Source organism: Gopherus evgoodei, chromosome 8 (genome assembly GCF_007399415.2).
Source record: "Gopherus evgoodei ecotype Sinaloan lineage chromosome 8, rGopEvg1_v1.p, whole genome shotgun sequence".
Lineage (NCBI taxonomy): Eukaryota > Metazoa > Chordata > Testudines > Testudinidae > Gopherus > Gopherus evgoodei.
The window spans coordinates 792475-813011 of record NC_044329.1 but is presented as its reverse complement, the minus strand read 5'-3'; the positions used below and the strand labels follow the sequence as shown (position 1 = coordinate 813011).

Here is a 20537-nt window from a genome sequence, read left to right as displayed (position 1 = left end):
CTCTGTGCCCGCCCGTCAGAAAGCGACACTCCGACAGCTCTGAGCTGCCCTGTGCATGTGCCCAGCCGGCAGGTGACGCCCTCTCTGGGGCGCCAGGGCTTGGAACAGGGTGTCGGGGGAGACACTGAGCAAACACTATCTGTCATTGCCTGGCCCCCCGAATTTCCACTCCTTGCTGCTGCCCTGGTGCCCTCTGCAACCCCATCTCACTCTGCTCTCCGTGCCCCGGTAGGTTGGGGAGGACGTGGCCGATGCCCGCAAGTGTGCCTGTGCCAGCCACGTGGCCAAGATCGCAGAGTTCTTCCAGGTCAGTGGGGCTGGGGAGGCTGGATTAATTGGGGTGCAGTGACGGCCCAGAGAGTCTGAGGTGTTAACTTGACGCTGCCGCTGCCCAAGATTAAACCGGGTTAAACGAGCTGGGTTTGGTATCCAGAGCCCTGGGGCTGCTGAGTGCCAGGCACATGTCCTGCCGAGCCCCCCCCCATGTACCCCCCCGGGGATCCTTTGCTGAAGAGACAGAAAAAGAAAAGTTTGAGCCTTTGAAATGTGATCATCAAGCCAGGCTTTCGTTCTACATGGTCCCTCGTTCCCTTCCTCTGGCTGGAGAGTCTGGAAAGGGGCAGACCCTTGTCCCACAGCCCCAAGGCTGGGAACTGGCTTCTGTGCAGAGCTGAGCTGTGAGCTGGGCTGGCCTGGAGCTGCTGGTTACAGGCGGGTCCGTTTCCTATGGGGCTGCGCCAAGGCAAACGCACAGAGGGGAGAGAAAGGAGTGACACTAAAACTCGCAGCCTCCCTGGCCCAGCATGGTGAGGCCTAGCAAACGCGTACTGGCCATGGCTCGCAGCAGTGCTGCGGGAGACAGTCTGTGCCAGCAGAATTTCTGGTTCCCATCCAGCAACCTTATACACGAGGCTTCTGGGTTCACACTGATTCCCTGTCTTTTCCCCTCGCCGCCAATTGTGCTGGGACCCTGCACCCCTCCGCTGGCCAGCTGACAGCTAAGCTCCTTCAGAACCCCCACGGGGGGCAGGCACGGACCAGGAGCGGGGCTGGCACCATGCTGGGGTTGGGCTGAAGCAATGCTGCTATTGGCTCAGATCCCCCCTGCCTGCTGGCCCAGCTCTCCCATGCTGCTCTCCTGGTGCAGGGTGTGGATGTGATCGTTAACGCCAGCAGCGTGGAGGATGTGGACCCGGGGGCCATTGGGCAGCGCCTCTCCAACGGCCTGGCTCGCATCTCCAGCCCTGTGCTGCACCGCCTGCGGAACGCTGAGCCTGTGGTAAGGCCCCACCTCCAGCGGGTCCCCCGCCTGCATCCCTCTCCCCAGCAGGTTAGAGAACCTGCCCCGCCAGCCATCCTCAGCCGCCTGGCCCAGACCCACTGCTCAGGGGCTCTGAGCTGTGGGACTGGGGAGACGGGCCCTTATCTGGCACCTATAGAGCCCTGTGGCCCCACACTGCCTGGCTCCAGCATGGCGGGACTGATCCCAAGGCACTGCCAGGCTCTGCCGCCCCTCCCTCTGCTGTTGCCATGGCACCACTGTGTGCCCCCCCCCCGCTGGTGCTGGGGCACTGCTGCACCCCGCTGACCCCCATCTGTTCCAGGGCACGACCTATCAGAAGACCGATGCGGCTGTGGAGATGAAACGGCTCAACCGGGAGCAGTTCTGGGAGCAGGCCAAGGTGGGGCCAGCTGATGAGCCGACCGTGGGGCAGAGGCAGCAGTCATGGGGCACCCCCTGGGGCACTCCCACCCCCAGGCCTGGCACAGCCCACAGGTCTCTGCAAAGCCTGAGCTGCCCTCAGCCCAGATGCTGCCTTCTGTCCTCTGCCCTGCTCACCACCTGTGGCTGGGATGTGTGGCCCATGCCCAGGGCTGCCTTTGTCCTGGGCCCACCCTTGAGAGCTCCCCTAAACCAAGCAGTGTCCGAGGTAGCCAGGCCAAACCTGAGTGGTGCTGTGACCCCATGCACCAGAGCACGGTGCTCCGAGCGGGGAGCCGGGCCCAGCCCGGGGAACGGCAGCTGCTGCTGCAGGTGAATGCTCTCTGGCATCTCTGTAATGCCAGTTGGTTTGGAACAGGGAGGGATTAGGGGTTTATTGTCAGGTTTTGACCCAAGTCCCCCAAAAAACCACTCTGTGACTCTGTCCAGCCCTGGCTGCTGAGCAGAAGATTGTCCTTGAGCATGGCCCCTCGTGTGTCCTGCGGGGCCCGGGGCAGGCAGGGGCCCCAGTGGGCTGTGGAGGGTGGATGGGGTCCCCACTGGGCAGGTAGGCAGGCGGGCGAGTGGGGGCCCTGCAGGGCTGACGGGCTGCCCCCGCAGAAGGAGGAGGCGCTGCGGAAGGAGGAGGAACGGCAGAAGGTGCTGGAGGAGCGGCTGCGCTTTGAGCAGGAGCGCATGGAGCAGGAGCGCATGGAGCAGGAGGAGCGGGAGAGGCGTTATCGGGAGCGCGAGGAGCAGATTGAGGAGCACAGGCAAGGGCTGGGCTCAACATGGTGTGGGAGGATTCGTGCCTCCCCGTGTGTGGGCAGGGGAGGAGGGGCAGGGCATTTGGGGGCCATGCGGGGGGCACGGTGTGGAGAGATGGGTCTGGGGGCTGCGTGGGGCAGGATGCTGCATGCTTGTTGATGCATTGGGGGCTGTGTGGATGGGGGGCAGGGTGCCACATGCTTGCTGGTGTGGTGTTGAAGGTGAGTCTAGGGGCTGCGTGGTGCCACCTGGAGCTCGGGCACCACTGAGCCCACCGGACCCGCCAGCAAAGGCACCGACTTTTCAATCTGCTGGTGGGTGCTCAACCCCCGGCTCTACCCCAGGCCCCACCCCTATTGCACTCCTTTCCCCAAGGCCCCACCCCCGCCCCACCTCTTGCCGCCCGGCCCCCTTCCCTGAGTGCACCCTATCCTCACTCCTCCCCCCTCCATCCCAGCCTCCCTTTATGCCACGAAACAGCTGTTTGTGGCAGGCAGGAAGTGCGGGGAGGGAGGTTGAGGTGCTGACCCATGGGGCCCGCTGGTGGGCAGGAGGCACCAGGGCATGGGTGGGAGCTGATTGGGGGCTGCAGATTCACACATGCTGAGATCAGCTCTGCATGGGAAGGCTCAGCTAAGGACCTGCCCAATACTCAAGTGCACACCCCCCTCTAGAGGGCAAACCCAAAATTACATCATCTTGTGGTGCAAAGCATGAGCTCCTGAAAGTCTCCCCCTCCCTCAATGTGGAGAGGAATATACACAGCTTTCTGCCCCAAGTTATGATTTCCCCACACACAACTGGTCTTAGACAAAACAAAACAAGTTTATTAACTACGAAAGATAGATTTTAAGTAGGGCTGTCAATTAATTGCAGTTAACTCACGCGATTAACTCAAAAAATCACGATTAATCGCAGTTTTAATTGCATTGTTAAACAATAGAATATGAACTGAAATTTATTAAATATTTTTGGATATTTTTCTACATTTTCAAATATATTGGTTTCAATTACAACCCAGAATACAAGTGTACAGTGCTCACTTTATATTATTATTTTTATTACTAATATTTGCACTGTAAGAATGATAAAAGAAACAGTGTTTTTCAATTTGCCCTACAGTACTTGTAGGAGGTGATCTCTTTATCATGAAAATGAAATTTACAAATGTAGATTTCTTTTGTTACGTAACTGCGCTCAAACAAAACAATGCAAAACTTTAGAGCCTACAAGTCCACTCAGTCCTACTTCTTGTTCAGCCAGTCGCTCAGACAAGTAAGTTTGTTTACATTTATGGGACATAAATTTGTCTGCTTCTGATTTACAGTGTCACCTGAAAGTGAGAACAGGCGTTCACATGGCACTTTTGTAGCTGGCGCTGCAAGATATTTACGTGCCAGATGTGCTAAACATTCGTATGCCACTTTATGCTTCGGCCACCATTCCAGAGGGCATGCTTCCATGCTGATGATGCTCGTTAAAAAAAAAAAAGTTAATAAAATTTTGACTTAACTCCTTGGGGGAGAATTGTATGTCTCCGGCTCTATTTTACCTGCATTCTGCCATGTATTTCATGTTATAGCAGTCTTGGATGATGACTCAGCACATGTTCGTTTTAAGAACACTTTCACTGCAGATTTGACAAAACAAAGAATGTACTAATGTGAGATTTCTAAAGATAGCTACAGCAGTCGACCCAAGGTTTAAGAATCTGAAGTGCCTTCCAAAGTCTGAGAGGGATGAGGTATGGAGCATGCATCAACCTTCTGCTGGTGGCTGACTCAGATAATGAAAATGAACATGCAGTGGTCTACACTGCTTTGGATTATTATCAAGTAGAATCTGTCATCAGCATGGACCCATGCTTTCTCTAATGGCGGTTGAAGCATGAAGGGATATATGAATTTTTAGTGCATCTAGCAAATGTCTTGTAACGTCAGCTACAACGTCATGCGAATGCCTGTTCTCACTTTCAGGTGACATTGTGAACAAGAAGCAGGCAGCATTATGTCCTGCAAATGTAAATAAACTTGTTTGAGTAATTGGCTGAACAAAAAATAGGACTGAGTGGACTTGTAGACTCTCTAAAGTTTTGCATTGTTTTTGTTTGAGTGCAGTTACTTTTTGTACATAATTCTACATTTGTTGTAAGTTCAACTTTCATGATAAAGAGATTGCACTACAGTACTTGTATGAGATGAATTGAAAAATACTAATCTTTTACAGTGCAAATATTTGTAATAAAAAATAAAGTGAGCACTGTACACTTTGTTTTGTAATTGAAATCAGTATATTTGAAAATGTAGAAAACATCCAAAAATATTTAAATGGTATTCTATTACTGTTTAACAGTGCGATTAATTGAGATTAATCACGATTAATTTTTTTAATAATTTGACAGCCCTAATTTTAGGTGATTATAAGGGATAGCAAGCAGATCAAAGCAGATTACCTAGCAAATAAACCAAAACACAATCTAAGCTTAAAACAGTGAAGAAAGTGGACATGTGAAGCAAATTCTCACCCTAAATGTTGTTTTAGACAGATTGCAGAGATTTTTGAAGGTAAACTGCACTAGGCCAGACACCCCTAGCCTGGGCTCAGCCCTTCTTCCCTAGTCCAGTCTTTTTGTTCTCAGGTGTTTCCAGCAGTCCTCTTTCCTGGGCGGGGAGTCAGTGAAGAACAAACCATCATGATGTCTCCCCCCTGCCTTAAATAGCTTTTGCATATGGCAGGAACCCTTTGTCTCCCAGTTTGATTCCCACGCCCTGTTGGTGGGAAAACACTAGTATTATAGAATCACAGGACTGGAAGGGACATTGAGAAGTCATCTAGTCCAGTCCTCTACACTCATAGCAGGATTAAGTATAATCTGGTCCATCCTTGACAGGTATTTGTCCAACCTGCTCTTAAAAATCCCCAGTGATGGAGATTCCACAACCTCCCTAGGCAATTTATTCCAGTGCTTAACCACTCTGACAGGAAGTGTTTCCTAATCTCCAACCTAAACCGCCCTTGCTGCAATTTAAGCCCATTGCTTTTTGTCCTGCCTTCAGAGGTTAAGAAGAACAATTTTTCTCCCTCATCCTTGTAACAACCTTGTATGCACTTGAAAACTATTATCATGTTCCCTCTGTCTTCTCCTCTCCAGACTAAACAACCCCAATTTTTTTCATCTTCCCTCATAGCTCATGTTCTCTAGACCTTTCATCATGTTTGTTGCTCTTCTCTGGACTCTCTCCAATTTGTCCATAGAATCATCGAATCTCAGGGTTGGAAGGGACCTCAGGAGGTCATCTAGTCCCACCCCCTTCTCAAAGCAGGACCAATCCCCTTCCTGAAATGTGGCACACAGAACTGGACACATTTTGTGTGTGTGTAACTGGTTCTTCCTTCCTAAGTGGAGCATTTTGCATTTGTCCTTATGAATTTCATCCTATTTACTTCAGACCATTTCTCCAATTTCTCCAGATCATTTTTAATTAAATCCTGTCCTCTAAAGCACTTGCAACCCCTCCCAGCTTGGTATCCTCCACAAACTTCATAAGTGGACTCTCTATGCCATTACCTGATGAAGATATTGAACAGAACCAGACCCAGAACTGATCCCCACGGGACCCCACTTGTTATGTCCTTCCAGCATGACTGTGGGCTACTGATAACTACTCTCTGGGAACAGTTTTCCAACCAGTTTTGCACCCACCTTATAGTAGCTCCATAGGTTGTATTTCCCTAGTTTGTTTATGAGGAGATCATGCGAGACCAGTATCAAAAGCCTTACTAAAGTCAAGATGTACCACATCTACAGCTTCCCCCCATCCAGAAGGCTTGTTACCCTGTCACAGAAAACTATCATGGAGTCCAACACCAGGTGACTTGGTCACATGTCTCTGTAGGGCCACTGCAGCCATGACTCTAAGGCTGTTTGCAGCATCCCCAGGAAGGCTTCCCAGCCAGGCTCCCAGATGGGAGATTAGCATCTTCTAAGACCTATTGTTCTCCTTAATGGCCCTTCCCAGCTTGCCATCTAGACTGATTGCATTCTGTCTAGTGGACATTCTCCAGGTGTAAACCCACTTGTAATAGATGCATAGACAATATTCCCAACTTCAGATACCAAAATGATACATGCGTACAAGTAGGATAATCATATTCAGTAAATCATAACTAGAGGCCTGCCAAATTCACGGCGATGAAAAACACGTCATGGACTGGTCTTTTGTGTGCTTTTACCGTATACTCTACCGTTTCTCAAATTGGGAGTCCTGACTCAAAAGGGAGTTGCAGGGGGGTCACAAGGTTATTTTAGGGGGGATCGTGGTATTGCCATTCTTACTTCTGTGCTGCCTTGAGAGCTGGGTGGCTGGAGAGCAGTGGCTGTTGGCTGGGTGCCCAGCTCTGAAGGCAGCGCCCTGCCAGCATCAGCATAGAAGTGAGGGTGCCAACACCAAACCCTGTCACCCTTAATTCTGCGCTGCTGCCTTCAGCGCTGGGTGCCTGGAGAGTGGCAGCTGGCGACAGAGCCCAGCGCTGCAGGCAGCAGCGCGGAAGTGAGGGTACCAATACTGTACCATGACGTCCTTACTTCTGTGCTGTTGCTGGCGGGGCCCTGCCTTCAGAGCTGGGCTCCTGGCCAGCAGCCGCCGCTCTCCAGCTGCCCAGCTCTGAAGGCGGCGCAGCCACCTGCAGTAGTACAGAAGTAAGGGTAGCAGTGTGGCCACCCCACCCCCTCCCCCAATAACCCTGCCACTCTCCTTCCTCTCTTCTCCCCACCCCCATTCCTTTTTCAGTCAGGACCCCTACAATTACAGCACCATGAAATTTTAAATTTAAATAGCTGAAATAATGAAATTTACTGTGTTTAAAATCCTGTAACCATGAAATGTACCAAAATGGAGCGTGAATTTGGTAGAGCCTGACTCGTATCCTTGCCAATGACAAGTCACGTGCCTCCTGCACAAAATACATCAGAATTACGCCAGACTTGTGTCGTTGTCACCTGACTATGGGGCAAAAAGCCGCCAGGGTGTTTGTGGGCACCCTAACTACCCTGCATGCATGGGGGTGCGGTGTGGGGGGGTAGGGCGTGGTGTGAAGAGGTGGGTCTGGGGGCTGCGTGGGGCAGGGTGCCGTGTGCTTGCTGGTGCATTTGTTGGGGCAGGTCTGGGGGCTGCCCCCAGCAGCTGCTCAGGCCCCCTCGCTGGCTGTCGTGGCAGGCGGAAGCAGCAGACCCTGGAGGCGGAAGAGGCCAGGCAGCGTCTGCAGGAACAGTCCATCTTCGTAAGTGAGGTCCTGGGGTCCTCCCCCCGGGGAGTGAATGCCAGCAGCTCTCAGCCCACCCAGGGCCCATGTACCTGCTCCAGCCCAGTGCCACCGCCTGAGGCAGGGGCCAGTGCTTAGTCTGTGCCAGGCGGTTTGTCGCCCTGGCCCCTCTTTCATTGCAGACCATCTGTGGCCAGCCCCCCTGTCCTCCGGAGGCCCCCTGCCTCTCTGCTACCACAGCAGGTGGGCCTGGATCCCACGGTGCTTCTGGGGGGGGTGCCTGTGGGGTGGCTCTGCCCGGGGCGGGGGGGCTGCAGTCAGGGCTGACGCTGCCTCTCTCCCCAGGGCGAGCAGCAGCAGGAGGAGGAGAATGGCCAGGAGCTCAAGAAGTCAGAGTCAGAAGTGGAGGTCAGTGTGTGGCCAGGCAGTCAGGCCACGGAAGGGCACTTGTGGCTTTAGGGATGTGTTGAGAGGCCAGGCCATGGCAGGTGGGATTTGATCTGAAGCAGGCCATGGTGGGGAGGGTTTGGGGGATGGGGGGCGGATGGTAGGGCAGCGGGTGGCCAGGGGGGCCTGGCTACAGATGGGTGGGGTGAGTAAAGCAGGGCACAGTGCAGTGGGGTGGGGATGGTGGGGCTCAGGTTGCAGGGGAGTGGGGCATGGTTGGCAGGGCCAGGCAGGATTGGGGTGGTGGGGTGGAGTCAGGGGGGCAGGCTCGGGTGGGTTGAGGTTGTGGGGGGAGGGCATGTTGGCAGGCTCAGGTGGTGCCTGGGGGGCGGGCTCGGGGACAGGCTCCAGGCAGGACAGGAGCGGGTTGGGGCGTGGGGGCAGGCTCGCAGGGGGCTGGGGCTAGGGCAGGGTGTGGGGGGTGGACTTGCAGGGGGGCAGGCTCCAGGCAGGACAGCGGTGGGTGGGGGCAGGCTCCAGGCAGGACAGGAGTGGGTGGGGGGTGGGGGCAGGCTCCAGGCAGGACAGGAGCAGGTTGGGGCGTGGGGGCAGGCTTGTGGGGGGCAGGCTCGAGGCGGACAGGGGCGGGTTGGGGCGTGGGGGGCATGCTCCAGGCGGACAGTGGGACGTGGGGGGGCATGCTCCAGGCGGACAGTGGGACGTGGGGGGCAGGCTCGAGGCGGACAGGGGTGGGTTGGGGCGTGGGGGGCAGGCTCCAGGCAGGACAGGGGCAGGTTGGGGCGTGGGGGCAGGCTTGTGGGGGGCAGGCTCGAGGCGGACAGGGGCGGGTTGGGGCGTGGGGGGCATGCTCCAGTGGGACATGGGGGGGCATGCTCCAGGCGGACAGTGGGACGTGGGGGGCAGGCTCGAGGCGGACAGGGGTGGGTTGGGGCGTGGGGGGCAGGCTCCAGGCAGGACAGGGGCAGGTTGGGGCATGGGGGGAGGCTCCAGGCGGACAGTGGGGGGTGGGGGAAGGTTGGGGCGTGGGGGGCAGGCTCCAGGCAGGACAGGGGCAGGTTGGGGTGTGGGGGGCAGGCTCCAGGCAGGACAGGGGCAGGTTGGGGCATGGGGGGAGGCTCCAGGCGGACAGTGGGGGGTGGGGGAAGGTTGGGGCGTGGGGGGCAGGCTCCAGGCAGGACAGGGGCAGGTTGGGGTGTGGGGGGCAGGCTCCAGGCAGGACAGGAGCAGGTTGGGGGTGGGGACAGGCTCCAGGCGGACAGTGGGGGGTGGGGGCAGGCTCCAGGCAGGACAGGGGCAGGTTGGGGGTGGGGGGCAGGCTTGTGGGCAGGGCGTGGGGGGCAGGCTCCAGACGGACAGTGGGGGGTGGGGGCAGGCTCCAGGCAGGACAGGAGCAGGTGGGGGGCAGGCTCCAGGCAGGACAGGGGCAGGTTGGGGGTGGGAGCAGGCTCGTGGGCAGGGCGTGGGGGGCAGGCTCCAGACGGACAGTGGGGGGTGGGGGCAGGCTCCAGGCAGGACAGGGGCGGGATGGGGCGTGGGGGGCAGGCTCCAGGCGGACAGTGGGGGGTGGGGGCAGGCTCCAGGCAGGACAGGGGCGGGTTGGGGCATGGGGGGCAGGCTCCAGGCAGGACAGGGGCAGGTTGGGGCATGGGGGGAGGCTCCAGGCGGACAGTGGGGGGTGGGGGCAGGCTCCAGGCAGGACAGGGGCAGGTTGGGGCGTGGGGGGCAGGCTCCAGGCAGGACAGGGGCAGGTTGGGGCGTGGGGGGCAGGCTCCAGGCAGGACAGGGGCAGGTTGGGGCATTGGGGGCAGGCTCCAGGCAGGACAGGGGCAGGCTGGGGCGTTGGGGGCAGGCTCCAGGCAGGACAGGGGCAGGCTGGGGCGTTGGGGGCAGGCTCCAGGCAGGACAGGGGCAGGTTGGGGCATGGGGGGAGGCTCCAGGCGGACAGGGGCAGGTTGGGGTGTGGGGGGCAGGCTCCAGGCGGACAGGGGCGGGTTGGGGCGTGGGGGGCAGGCTCCAGGCGGACAGTGAGGGGTGGGGGCAGGCTCCAGGCGGACAGGGGCAGGTTGGGGCATGGGGGCAGGCTCCAGGCGGACAGTGAGGGGTGGGGGCAGGCTCCAGGCGGACAGGGGCAGGTTGGGGCGTTGAGGGCAGGCTCCAGGCAGGACAGGGGCAGGTTGGGGCATGGGGGGCAGGCTCCAGGCAGGACAGGGGCAGGTTGGGGCGTGGGGGGCAGGCTCCAGGCAGGACAGGGGCAGGTTGGGGCGTTGGGGGCAGGCTCCAGGCAGGACAGGGGCAGGCTGGGGCGTTGGGGGCAGGCTCCAGGCAGGACAGGGGCAGGCTGGGGCGTGGAGGGCAGGCTCCAGGCAGGACAGGGGCAGGCTGGGGCGTTGGGGGCAGGCTCCAGGCAGGACAGGGGCAGGCTGGGGCGTGGAGGGCAGGCTCAAGGCAGGACAGGGGCGGGTTGGGGCATGGGGGGAGGCTCCAGGCAGGACAGGGGCAGGTTGGGGCGTGGGGGGCAGGCTCCAGGCAGGACAGGGGCAGGTTGGGGCGTGGGGGGCAGGCTCCAGGCAGGACAGGGGCAGGTTGGGGCGTGGGGGGCAGGCTCCAGGCAGGACAGGGGCGGGTTGGGGCGTGGAGGGCAGGCTCCAGGCAGGACAGGGGCAGGTTGGGGCATGGGGGCAGGCTCCAGGCGGACAGGGGCAGGTTGGGGCGTTGAGGGCAGGCTCCAGGCAGGACAGGGGCAGGTTGGGGCGTTGGGGGCAGGCTCCAGGCGGACAGGGGCGGGTTGGGGCGTGGAGGGCAGGCTCCAGGCAGGACAGGGGCAGGTTGGGGCATGGGGGCAGGCTCTAGGCGGACAGGGGCAGGTTGGGGCATTGAGGGCAGGCTCCAGGCAGGACAGGGGCAGGTTGGGGCGTTGGGGGCAGGCTCCAGGCGGACAGGGGCGGGTTGGGGCGTGGAGGGCAGGCTCCAGGCAGGACAGGGGCAGGTTGGGGCATGGGGGGAGGCTCCAGGCAGACAGTGGGGGGTGGGGGCAGGCTCCAGGCAGGACAGGGGCAGGCTGGGGCATGGGGGGAGGCTCCAGGCAGGACAGGGGCGGGTTGGGGCATGGGGGGAGGCTCCAGGCAGGACAGGGGCGGGTTGGGGCATGCGGGGAGGCTCCAGGCAGGACAGGGGCAGGTTGGGGCGTGGGGGGAGGCTCCAGGCGGACAGTGGGGGGTGAGGGCAGGCTCCAGGTAGGACAGGGGCGGGTTGGGGCGTTGGGGGCAGGCTCCAGGCAGGACAGGGGCAGGTTGGGGCATGGGGGGAGGCTCCAGGCAGGACAGGGGCAGGTTGGGGCGTTGGGGGCAGGCTCCAGGCAGGACAGGGGCGGGTTGGGGCATGGGGGGAGGCTCCAGGCAGGACAGGGGCAGGTTGGGGCGTTGGGGGCAGGCTCCAGGCAGGACAGGGGCAGGTTGGGGCGTTGGGGGCAGGCTCCAGGCAGGACAGGGGCGGGTTGGGGCGTTGGGGGCAGGCTCCAGGCAGGACAGGGGCAGGTTGGGGCATGGGGGGAGGCTCCAGGCGGACAGTGGGGGGTGGGGGCAGGCTCCAGGCAGGACAGGGGCGGGTTGGGGCATGGGGGGAGGCTCCAGGCAGGACAGGGGCAGGTTGGGGCATGGGGGGAGGCTCCAGGCGGACAGGGGCGGGTTGGGGCGTGGAGGGCAGGCTCCAGGCAGGACAGGGGCGGGTTGGGGCATGGGGGCAGGCTCCAGGCAGGACAGGGGCAGGCTGGGGCGTGGAGGGCAGGCTCCAGGCAGGACAGGGGCAGGTTGGGGTGTGGGGGGCAGGCTCCAGGCAGGACAGGGGCAGGTTGGGGCATGGGGGGAGGCTCCAGGCGGACAGTGGGGGGTGGGGGCAGGCTCCAGGCAGGACAGGGGCAGGCTGGGGCGTGGAGGGCAGGCTCCAGGCAGGACAGGGGCGGGTTGGGGCGTGGGGGCAGGCTCCAGGCAGGACAGGGGCGGGTTGGGGCATGGGGGGAGTCTCCAGGCAGGACAGGGGCAGGTTGGGGTGTGGAGGGCACGCTCCAGGCAGGACAGGGGCAGGTTGGGGTGTGGAGGGCAGGCTCCAGGCAGGACAGGGGCAGGTTGGGGCGTTGGGGGCAGGCTCCAGGCAGGACAGGGGCGGGTTGGGGCATGGGGGGAGGCTCCAGGCGGACAGGGGCAGGTTGGGGCGTTGGGGGCAGGCTCCAGGCAGGACAGGGGCGGGTTGGGGCATGGGGGGAGGCTCCAGGCGGACAGGGGCAGGTTGGGGCGTGGAGGGCAGGCTCCAGGCGGACAGTGCGGGGTGGGGGCAGGCTCCAGGCAGGACAGGGGCAGGTTGGGGCATGGGGGCAGGCTCCAGGCAGGACAGGCGTGGGTTGGGGCATGGGGGGAGGCTCCAGGCGGACAGGGGCGGGTTGGGGCGTGGGGAGCAGGCTCCAGGCAGGACAGGGGCAGGTTGGGGCATGGGGGGAGGCTCCAGGCGGACAGGGGCAGGCTGGGGCGTGGGGGCAGGCTCCAGGCAGGACAGGGGCAGGTTGGGGCATGGGGGGAGGCTCCAGGCGGACAGGGGCAGGCTGGGGCGTGGAGGGCAGGCTCCAGGCAGGACAGGGGCAGGTTGGGGCGTGGGGGCAGGCTCCAGGCAGGACAGGGGCAGGCTGGGGCGTGGAGGGCAGGCTCCAGGCAGGACAGGGGCAGGTTGGGGCATGGGGGCAGGCTCCAGGCAGGACAGGGGCAGGTTGGGGTGTGGAGGGCAGGCTCCAGGCAGGACAGGGGCAGGTTAGGGTGTGGAGGGCAGGCTCCAGGCAGGACAGGGGCAGGTTGGGGCATGGGGGGAGGCTCCAGGCGGACAGTGGGGGGTGGGGGCAGGCTCCAGGCAGGACAGGGGCAGGCTGGGGCGTGGAGGGCAGGCTCCAGGCAGGACAGGGGCGGGTTGGGGCATGGGGGGAGGCTCCAGGCAGGACAGGGGCAGGTTGGGGCGTTGGGGGCAGGCTCCAGGCAGGACAGGGGCGGGTTAGGGCGTGGAGGGAGGCTCCAGGCAGGACAGGGGCAGGTTGGGGCGTGGAGGGCAGGCTCCAGGCAGGACAGGGGCAGGTTGGGGCATGGGGGGAGGCTCCAGGCGGACAGGGGCAGGTTGGGGCATGGGGGGAGGCTCCAGGCGGACAGTGCGGGGTGGGGGCAGGCTCCAGGCAGGACAGGGGCAGGTTGGGGCATGGGGGCAGGCTCCAGGCAGGACAGGGGCAGGTTGGGGCATGGGGGCAGGCTCCAGGCAGGACAGGGGCAGGTTGGGGCATGGGGGGAGGCTCCAGGCGGACAGGGGCAGGTTGGGGCATGGGGGGAGGCTCCAGGCGGACAGTGCGGGGTGGGGGCAGGCTCCAGGCAGGACAGGGGCAGGTTGGGGCATGGGGGCAGGCTCCAGGCAGGACAGGCGTGGGTTGGGGCATGGGGGGAGGCTCCAGGCGGACAGGGGCAGGCTGGGGCGTGGAGGGCAGGCTCCAGGCGGACAGGGGCAGGTTGGGGCATGGGGGCAGGCTCCAGGCAGGACAGGGGCAGGTTGGGGCATGGGGGCAGGCTCCAGGCAGGACAGGGGCAGGTTGGGGCATGGGGGCAGGCTCCAGGCGGACAGGGGCAGGCTGGGGCGTGGAGGGCAGGCTCCAGGCAGGACAGGGGCAGGTTGGGGCGTGGAGGGCAGGCTCCAGGCGGACAGGGGCAGGTTGGGGCGTGGAGGTCAGGCTCCAGGCGGACAGGGGCAGGTTGGGGCATGGGGGCAGGCTCCAGGCAGGACAGGGGCAGGTTGGGGCATGGGGGCAGGCTCCAGGCGGACAGGGGCAGGCTGGGGCGTGGAGGGCAGGCTCCAGGCAGGACAGGGGCGGGTTGGGGCATGGGGGGAGTCTCCAGGCAGGACAGGGGCAGGTTGGGGTGTGGAGGGCAGGCTCCAGGCAGGACAGGGGCAGGTTGGGGCATGGAGGGCAGGCTCCTGGCGGACAGGGGCGGGTTGGGGCATGGGGGGAGGCTCCAGGCAGACGGGCAGGTTGGGGCGTGGGGGCAGGCTCCAGGCGGACAGGGGCAGGTTGGGGCGTGGGGGGCAGGCTCCAGGCGGACAGGGGCAGGTTGGGGCATGGGGGCAGGCTCCAGGCAGGACAGGGGCAGGTTGGGGCATGGGGGCAGGCTCCAGGCGGACAGGGGCGGGTTGGGGCGTGGGGGGCAGGCTCCAGGCGGACAGGGGCGGGTTGGGGCATGGAGGGCAGGCTCCAGGCAGGACAGGGGCAGGCTGGGGCGTTGGGGGCAGGCTCCAGGCAGGACAGGGGCAGGTTGGGGCGTGGGGGCAGGCTCCAGGCGGACAGGGGCGGGTTGGGGCATGGAGGGCAGGCTCCAGGCAGGACAGGGGCAGGCTGGGGCGTTGGGGGCAGGCTCCAGGCAGGACAGGGGCAGGTTGGGGCGTGGAGGGCAGGCTCCAGGCAGGACAGGGGCAGGTTGGGGCGTGGAGGGCAGGCTCCAGGCAGGACAGGGGCAGGTTGGGGCGTGGAGGGCAGGCTCCAGGCGGACAGGGGCGGGTTGGGGCGTGGAGGGCAGGCTCCAGGCAGGACAGGGGCAGGTTGGGGCGTGGAGGGCAGGCTCCAGGCAGGACAGGGGCGGGTTGGGGCGTGGGGGCAGGCTCGAGGCGGACAGGGGCAGGCTGGGGCGTGGAGGGCAGGCTCCAGGCGGACAGGGGCAGGCTGGGGCGTGGAGGGCAGGCTCCAGGCAGGACAGGGGCAGGTTGGGGCGTGGAGGGCAGGCTCCAGGCAGGACAGGGGCGGGTTGGGGCGTGGGGGCAGGCTCCAGGCGGACAGGGGCAGGTTGGGGCGTGGGGGCAGGCTCCAGGCGGACAGGGGCAGGTTGGGGCGTGGGGGCAGGCTCCAGGCGGACAGGGGCAGGCTGGAGGGCGGCAGGACACTCACAGCTCCGTTTCTGCCTTGGCAGGAAGCTGCCGCCATCATCGCGCGGCGCCCTGACAACCCCCGCGAGTTCTTCAAGCAGCAGGAGCTAGTGGCCTCGGGCGGCTCGGAAGCCACGTCCCCGTTCAGCCAGAGGACAGGTGAGGGGCCAGCGGGGCAGGCCCGGGCAGTCGTGGTGGGGCTGGACTGTGGACTGGGAAGGGCAGCAGGCAGGTGTTGGGGTGCGGCCTGGCCTTGAACACTGGGGGAGGTGGGGGCTGGCTGTGGGCATTGGGGGAGGCGGGGGCAGGGTGTGCATTGGGAGGGTGGGACCTGGCTGGGGGTGTTGGGGGAGGTGGAGCGTGCATTGGGGGTGGAGGCTGGCTGGGGGTGTTGGGGGGCGGGGTGTGCATTGGGAGGTGGGGGCTGACTGGGGGTGTTGGGGGCTGGCTATGGGTGTTGGGCAGGGTGTGCTTTGGGGGATGGGGCCTGTCTGTGGGCATTGGGGGAGGCAGAGAGGTGTTGGGGGGTGGGGGCTGGTTGTTGGCATTGGGGGAGACGGAGGGGTGTTGGGGGGTGGGGGCTGGCTGTTGGCGTTGGGGGAGACGGAGGGGTGTTGGGGGGTGGGGGCTGGCTGTTGGCGTTGGGGGAGGCGGAGGGGTGTTGGGGGGTGGGGGCTGGCTGTTGGCGTTGGGGGAGGCGGAGGGGTGTTGGGGGGTGGGGGCTGGCTGTTGGCGTTGGGGGAGGCGGAGAGGTGTTGGGGGGTGGGGGCTGGTTGTTGGCGTTGGAGGCGGAGGGGTGTTGGGGGGTGGGGGCTGGCTGTTGGCATTGGGGGAGGCGGAGGGGTGTTGGGGGGTGGGGGCTGGCTGTTGGCATTGGGGGAGGCGGAGGGGTGTTGGGGGTGGGGGCTGGCTGTTGGCATTGGGGGAGGCGGAGGGGTGTTGGGGGGTGGGGGCTGGCTGTTGGCATTGGGGGAGGCGGAGGGGGGTTGGGGGTTGGCTGTTGGCATTGGGGGAGGCGGAGGGGTGTTGGGGGGTGGGGGCTGGCTGCGGGTGTTGAAGGGGGCATTGGAGGGTGCGGGGTGTTGGCCGTGCTTCCCCCTCCTCCCCCCGGTGTTGATGCAGTGTGGGTGCTGGGCTAGGAGTAAGGTCCCCAGGTGTCCGGTTTTTGCCTGGCAAGTCCAGTCGAAAAGGGAACTTGGCAGTGTCTGGTTGGATGTCCTGACTGGACGCTAGAGGTCTGGTTCCTGTGGGCGGGGGGCGCCCAGCCCAGAGGCGGCTCCCAGGGAAGCACGCATGCAGCGGCTGGGCCCATGACAGCCCCTTTGAGGAGCACAGTTTGCAGGAGGAGCGGGCAAGGGGCTCCCAGGGGTAGGGAACGTTCCACGGGAGGGAAGTGTTGCAAGCTGCCCTGCCAGCCGGTGCTGCTCCTGGCCACGCTCTTAGGCGGCTCCGGGATTGGGAGGGAAGGGGGCTGCCAGGCAGGAGGGCCATGCCTGGCTCCAGTGTGGTCGCAGCGCTCTTGTGACCTGCACTCCCTGGCGGCCTGCTGGAGCTGGGCTTTGCAAGTCCTTTGGGACTGCTCACGCTGGAGCTGAGGAGGGAGAGCGGGATCTCAAGGGGAGAGGCGGAGAAGAGGCAGAGCAGGGGCAGAGTAGGGGTGGGGCCTTGGGGGAAAAGGTGGGGCCTGGGAAGAGGCGGAGCATTGGGGGGGGCCTGGAGGAAGGGGGGGCCTTGAGGAAGAGGTGGAGCAGTGCGGGGGGGGGGGCTGGAGGAAGAGGCAGAGCAGGGGCGGGGCCTAGGGAAGGGGCAGAGTGGGGCGGGGCCTGGAGAAAGGGGTAGGGCCTGGAGGAAGAGGTGGAGCAGTGGGTGGGGCCTGGGGAAGGGGCAGGGCGGGGCCTGGGGAAGAGGCAGAGTGGGGTAGGGGCCTGGAGGAAGGGCGGGGCCTGGAGGAAGAGGCCGAGCAGGGGCGGGGCCTGGAGAAAGAGGCTGGGCAGGGGCAGGGCCTGGGGAATAGGCGGAGCAGGGGCAGGGCCTGGGGAATAGGCAGAGTAGGGGCGGGACCTGGGGAAGGGGTGGGGCCTGGAGGAAGAGGTGGAGCAGTGGGTGGGGCCTGGGGAAGGGGCAGGGCAGGGCCTGAGGAAGAGGCAGAGTGGGGTAGGGGCCTGGAGGAAGGGCGGGGCCTGGAGGAAGAGGCCGAGCAGGGGCGGGGCCTGGAGAAAGAGGCTGGGCAGGGGCAGGGCCTGGGGAATAGGCGGAGTAGGGGCGGGACCTGGGGAAGGGGTGGGGCCTGGGGGAAGAGGCGGAGCCTGGGGAAGGGGCAGGGGCAGGGCCTGGGGAATAGGCGGAGCAGGGGCGGGGCCTGGGGAATAGGCGGAGCAGGGGCGGGGCCTGGGGAATAGGCGGAGCAGGGGCGGGGCCTGGGGAATAGGCGGAGCAGGGGCGGGGCCTGGGGAATAGGCGGAGTAGGGGTGGGGCCTGGGGAAGGGGTGGGGCCTGGGGGAAGAGGCGGGGCCTGGGGCAGGGGCTGGGGAATAGGCGGAGTAGGGGCGGGGCCTGGGGAAGGGGCAGGGCAGGGCCTGGGGAAGAGGCCGAGCAGGGGCGGGGCCTGGGGAAGAGAGGCAGAGTGGGGCGGGACCTGGGGAAGGGGTGGGGCCTGGGGGAAGAGGCGGGGCCTGGGGCAGGGCCTGGGGAATAGGCGGAGTAGGGGCGGGGCCTGGGGAAGGGGTGGGGCAGGAGGTCGGGTTGTCAGATAGCAGAACGTTGGCCACCCATGCTAGGTGGGGAATTGGGGGTGGGCAGCGCTGCCCTGGGCGAGCTCTGAGCAGATGGGGAAGGATGTGGGGCGTCCAGGCTGCCCAGGGATAGTCTGGGCTTGGGATGTGACTCCTGGGAGGGGGGCTCCAGGGCTGGAGATGCGCCTGCTCCTGGGTGTTTCCTCAGGGCAGGACAAGGGGACGCAGCTGCCTGGCTGGGCTGGTCACTGCCCCCTTCTGCCTGGAGCTCCCGGGGACATGGGGCTGGTGCCATGTGTGCTGGCGGCTGGGCACAGCGTCCTGTCCCATTCCTGTCATGCAGGTTGTGCTACTGACCACAGGGAGCCAGGGCTGATGGAGTCAAGAGAGAAGTGCAGGTGTCCATTCCTCACTCCCCCCATTCCTGCTGCCCTCCATCCCCTCAATGCCCTTGACCTGAGCCCCCTGGGGTGTGGCCCCACCCACACTGCTCCCCATTCACGGTGGCACTGGACGGGGGCTGGGCACTAGAGCTGGGAGACTGACCATTCTCTTTGCTTTCTCTGTCTCCGTGCGTCTGTCTGTCTGTCTTTCTCTCAGCAGGTCGTCTGCACTGTCCTTTCATAAAGACACCTGACAGTGGGCCGCCTTCCTCCTCCTCCTCCTCTTCCTCCCCCCCGCGGACCCCCTTCCCCTATGTCACCTGCCACCGCACACCAAACCTCTCCTCCTTCTTCCCATGTAGGTAGCAGTGCCCAGGCGAGTGCCCAGGCCCCCGCCCTGCTAGGGGGAGAGCGCATTGGGGAGGCCCCATCCTGCCCCCCCCATCTCTCTGCACGTGGTCACTGTGAAAGGAGGTGGCAGCTGCAGGGCACTAGAGGTTTGGCCATGGAGATGGGAGGAGAAAGCAGCTGTGGGGACCAAACGGGAGAGCCAGGAATCTTCTTTTTCACAGACACCAGCTGGGGCGTGCCAGGGGGTCAAGGTGCTGGGGAGTCAGGGGGGCCAGGGCCTGCTGGTGGGCCAGAGCGTGCAAGGGGACTGGGGCATGCTGGGGAGGCTGGCCACAGGCGGAGGCGTGCTGGGATGTGCCGAGGGGCTGGCTTCAGTAGAATAAATATGTGAAATGTCTCCCCAAAATGGCAAAGCAGTGCCTGGGTCAGGTGGGCGCAGGATTGCCCCGGCCCGTCAGGGGGCCTGCTCCCGCTGCAGTGCTGCCTCCATGGCCTGGCATGTGCTAGGCGCTGGGCCCAGTTCCCATGGGGTTTCTAGCTCCAGTGAGGGTGTGATGTAGGTCTGGGGCCTGAATTCCTACCTGGCTGAGTGGGGCGGGCTGGCTGTGGGGTGAGCCTTGGGGTGCGGGGCAGCAACCCCGCTCGTGTCTGTGAACCCCAAGGGCTGGCTCTGGGGCCCCCCAGCTGCCTGGCTGGAGTGTTCTGCTGTCAGGCCGGTGCTCGAACACCCAGGGTCCTGTGCTCTGGCAGGCGTAAGGCCTTCTCCCTGCTGTGTGCCCCAGGGGGCGGAGGGGGGAGCTGCCCCCAGAGACTCTTGGCTGGAAAAGGAAAGTCCAGGTTGGGCTGACGGTGGGAAGGGCTATGCGTGCAAACGAGGTAATGCATATTAATTTGCACACGAGGGGCCTGCTTAGTTGCACAGGTGCCAATGCACTGGCTAGCGAGAGGTTGGCCTGGGGCCCCTTCAGCTTCTGTCTCGCTTGTTTGCAGGCAGCCAGTCGGACGCTCACAGAAAGGCCTCGGCCGTGGGCTGCAGCCCCTGTGACTCCAGCCCAGCCTCCACACCCATCGGGGAGCAGATCGAGAGGGCCCTGGATGAAGTGACGCAGCAGGCCCCGTGGAAAGGTGGGGTGCAGGGGAGCCCAGGGTGTCCCTCCCCGGAGGGCAGGCGGGAGCTGGGGCTGGCCTCTAATGCGCTCTCTCCCTCTCCATGCAGACTCGCCTGGGCCCAGCAGCGAGGCGCCGGCGCCGCTGATGCCAGACGAGCCGCCTGGGGGCCCTGAGTGGACAGCAGCGCAGGGGGACGGGCTGGGCCCCACCGAGGACCTTGTGTTCCTGGAGCCCAGAGAGCCGCTGCTTTTCCCCGTGGCCATGGTGCCCACAGAGGGCGAGTCCTCAGGCCACGCGCAGCCCCCCAGGCCCAGCCCCGAGAGCCTTATTGACCTGTGGCAGAATGACAGCACCACCCCGCCCGCTGCCTGGGAGCTGGCCACAGCTGTGCCACTGGGGCCCCCCACGCCCCTCCTGGTGGAGGTGGACGTGCCCCCAGCCACCCCCGCATCCCCCGCTCCCCCTGACGACAACCTGCTGAACTTCGACGAGCTGCCCGAGCCACCAGCCACCTTCTGTGACGCGGAGCAGGACGAGGAGCCGGCCAGCCTCATTGCGATGGAGGGGCCGCACCAGATGACGCTCAGCTACCAGCATGCCCTGCAGGAGGCCACCAGCGGGCAGCAGGCCCCCGAACCCCAGCTGCTGACCAACGGGGAGATGGCCCAGAAGGAAGGGGTGCAGGTGAGCTGGGTGCCAGGTTCCTGCTGCACCTGGTGCCCCTTCCCCCAACCTGGCCAGGCAAGAGGCTTCCTGGGGCGCCAGCCCTGTACTCACTGCGGCCCTGGCTCTACTCTCCTGGCCCCATGGAGGGTGGGATCCGGCTCCTGGGCCTTCCTGGGTGCAGAGCCCGGCTTGAGCCTGCAGCAGCGGCAGTGAGAGGGGTGTCCT

General features: G+C 64.1%; 1 protein-coding gene across 3 annotated transcripts in view; it reads left to right on the top strand.

The window, feature by feature from the left end:
• DBN1 (drebrin 1) overlaps window positions 1–20537 on the top strand; it is a 34887-nt gene that overhangs the window by 13061 nt on the left and 1289 nt on the right. The window contains exons 4-13 of one of the 3 annotated variants that reach the window (XM_030573471.1): window positions 233–307; window positions 1148–1279; window positions 1605–1682; window positions 2324–2475; window positions 7687–7750; window positions 8078–8140; window positions 15115–15229; window positions 18406–18543; window positions 19527–19661; window positions 19753–20330. In XM_030573471.1, coding sequence (XP_030429331.1) covers window positions 233–307; window positions 1148–1279; window positions 1605–1682; window positions 2324–2475; window positions 7687–7750; window positions 8078–8140; window positions 15115–15229; window positions 18406–18543; window positions 19527–19661; window positions 19753–20330 — 1530 coding nt within the window. Of the gene's footprint in view, window positions 1–232; window positions 308–1147; window positions 1280–1604; window positions 1683–2323; window positions 2476–7686; window positions 7751–8077; window positions 8141–15114; window positions 15230–18402; window positions 18544–19526; window positions 19662–19752; window positions 20331–20537 lie in introns of all 3 variants that reach the window. The other 2 variants (XM_030573470.1, XM_030573472.1) reach the window with 2 other exon arrangements.